Source organism: Paracoccidioides lutzii (genome assembly GCF_000150705.2).
Source record: "Paracoccidioides lutzii Pb01 unplaced genomic scaffold supercont2.15, whole genome shotgun sequence".
Classification (NCBI taxonomy): Eukaryota; Fungi; Ascomycota; class Eurotiomycetes; order Onygenales; family Ajellomycetaceae; genus Paracoccidioides; species Paracoccidioides lutzii.
In genome coordinates this window covers 99,244-101,958 of record NW_015440961.1, presented here as the reverse complement: position 1 = coordinate 101,958, position 2,715 = coordinate 99,244, and the positions used below count along the sequence as shown (strand labels likewise).

The window sequence follows — 2,715 nt, the reverse complement described above, 5'->3', positions numbered from 1 at the left end:
TGATTAAGTGTCAGGGTTGTAGCATGGGGGAAAGAATGATAATTTTGGAGGGGATGGCTATAAAAAATGGAAGAAGACGGGGGGTGGGGGGCAAAGAAGAAAGCGAGGAGGAAGAAGAGAAGTGAAGAGGGTGGGTGAAGAGGTTACTTTAGTAAACTAGAAGCGGCAAAGGTTGGATGTAGGAGAAAGGATGAAAGAGAGAGAGAAAAGGTTTGATTGAAGGCATAGGTAGTCTGCATTAATTGGATTTATTTCGATTGGGGTGCAAGAAAAGGGCCTAGTCGCAAAAGGGGACTCGAAGTGGATGGGTCCGTCTTATCAGGAGATAGTTAATCTCACCACCGCCCATTACTCCGCCCAGCAAACAAGGCAGGGAATTGTAACGTACATCATTCAAGAACAGGGGAACAGGGAGGCGGGTGGAGAGGGCGGGGGAAAGAGAACGAATTGGCAGCTGGGGCTAAGTGATGTTGATCACGACAGGAGCAGCATCACAGGAGAAGAATGAAGGGGCAACGAGAGTAGGGAATAAGGCGAAAGACGAGGTTGAAGAAATAACTAAATACCTTCTGAGGGGAGGGATTCGTCGAAAGTGGAAGAAAGAGAAGCAGTGGGGAGGGAGTAGGAAGCGGAAGACGAGGAAGTGGAAGATGAAGAAGAAGATGACGGGAACTAACAGCCAGGTGGGACTGTTGAGATGGCTGATATTTAGCGGAGTGGATGTGGCGTGGAAAGTGAAAAATGAAGATAAAGGATGATGAGGATAATTGCAGTGAGGAGAGATTGGATGGGGAGACGAGAAGAAGAAGACTGAGAGATAATGCGAGGAAATAAGAGAAGAGAAGAGATGGGATGAGAAAAGAGAATTAAGAAGAAGAAAGAGGAAGAGGAAGAGGATGGATGAAGGAATGATGAAGAAGCAGCAGCAGCAGCAGGAGGAGTGACAGGGAGTGAGGGAGCTATCAGAGTCAGTTACAATTACATACATTAAATGACTACCCATTTAATTAATTAATTAATTAATGAATTAATTATTAAACTATTAGTTGGGTAACTTATACCTTGCTGCTTTCTCATGACACGATAAAAACCACCCTCAACCTTCTTCCAAGGACGCTTCAACTCCAAGGTTGTGCACAGTTCCTAGGTAACTAGTGGAGAGGAAGTGGGAGTGCGATTAATGTAACAAATCTTGAAATTCTCAAATCTTCAAATATTTCCTCTCTCTTTGCATCTGTCTGTCTCGACTCATCTGTTTGTTTTCTTGTTCCTCTCATCTTCTTCTCTGCTACCTAGACCTAGAACCTAATATAATATTTGTTCCGTTTCCCAAGCTCCCAGACCCAGCATAAACTAGTTACCCCGGTAGCCTTACGGAGTATATAGGGTTCCGACAAGAAATAACTAATACCAGAAAAAGTCTATCTTAAGCTATGTATCTATTAGTTTCATTTCTACTTTGACCACCTTCGGACTACTTCTTTTCAGCTGTTATTACATTCAACTATGAACATGATATGATGTCAACCCATCAAGAAAAACAAGTGGTTATGTATTTGTTTATATTTGTCTCTGTCAGCTCTTCACAGGCTCATCAATATTAGAATGGATAACATAAAATGTTTTGATTCTAATCTTGTCATGCACATTCTTATATCATTCTCTTTATGAATAGTTAACTATTTTAACTATCAGACAAAATCTTTAATTAGAGACTTTGAAAAATATAGTAAATTAAAGATAAATGAGATTAGCATTATTTTATTTTATCTTGTTGTTAATCAATATATTTATTTAAAATTATTGATTATAGAAATAGATGAAAAGATTAAACTGATAATTTCTGCTATTTAAAATTAAAATATCTTCTCAGTTTATGAAATTGCTATATAAAACACTATAATTTATTTTTATCTATCAACTTAATAAATACTTAATAAATACTATTATATTTATAAATTTTTAAAACAAGATTAAAAAAATCAACTAGTTAGTTAAATAAATAGTAAATTTAAATAAATATAAATTATCACTCTAATTAATATTTATAAAAATATATTTTATAATTTTTTATACTATAAATCAAAAAGAATCAACTAAGTTATCAAGCTGATGAAGTATTACAGAAAAATTTAATTCTATTATTTAAAATATTAAATATATAAACAAATTAAATATAAAAATAAAAAATATCTAGAACTGATTTAAAATTTTCATAAAAGATATTATGATTTCATATAAGATTTAATCTGACAAAATCTATAATTTTGATAAGATTGACTTTAAAATAAAATTTTATGCATCTATATAAGTTCTCATTGATGTTAAATAACTACAGTAAAGCTAGTAACTATAGTTTAAAAATTATAAATATATTAATTATTATAATTAAAATTACTAATGTCTCAGATTGAACTTTCTTTTTATATATTATTTTTAAAAGTTAATATTTTTTAAAAGAGCTAATTTGACAGTTAATTATATAATTAAAACTTAATATTAATTCTAATAAATAAACTATGAATGAAATTGATATTAAATATTTTTTTAACATATTTATTAGCTACAGATTTAGAGTAAGTTAAAACTTTTTTAATTTTTATTTTGAATGATTATAATAACTATCTTATTTTTAAGTCTAATTAAATCTATAGTAAAAATAAAATTATTTCTATATGCAAATCAATATATTTATAAGATTTTATATGATAAAAA

General features: G+C 31.4%; 1 protein-coding gene across 1 annotated transcript; it reads left to right on the top strand.

Annotated features, from left to right (window-relative positions):
- Positions 1-467: 467 nt before the first annotated feature.
- PAAG_05565 (hypothetical protein) lies at positions 468-758 on the top strand (the record flags this gene model as incomplete). The annotated part of the gene is made up of 1 exon (XM_002792234.2): positions 468-758. The coding sequence occupies one exon, from the start codon at positions 468-470 to the stop codon at positions 756-758; it is 291 nt and encodes a 96-aa protein (XP_002792280.2).
- Positions 759-2,715: the final 1,957 nt, after the last annotated feature.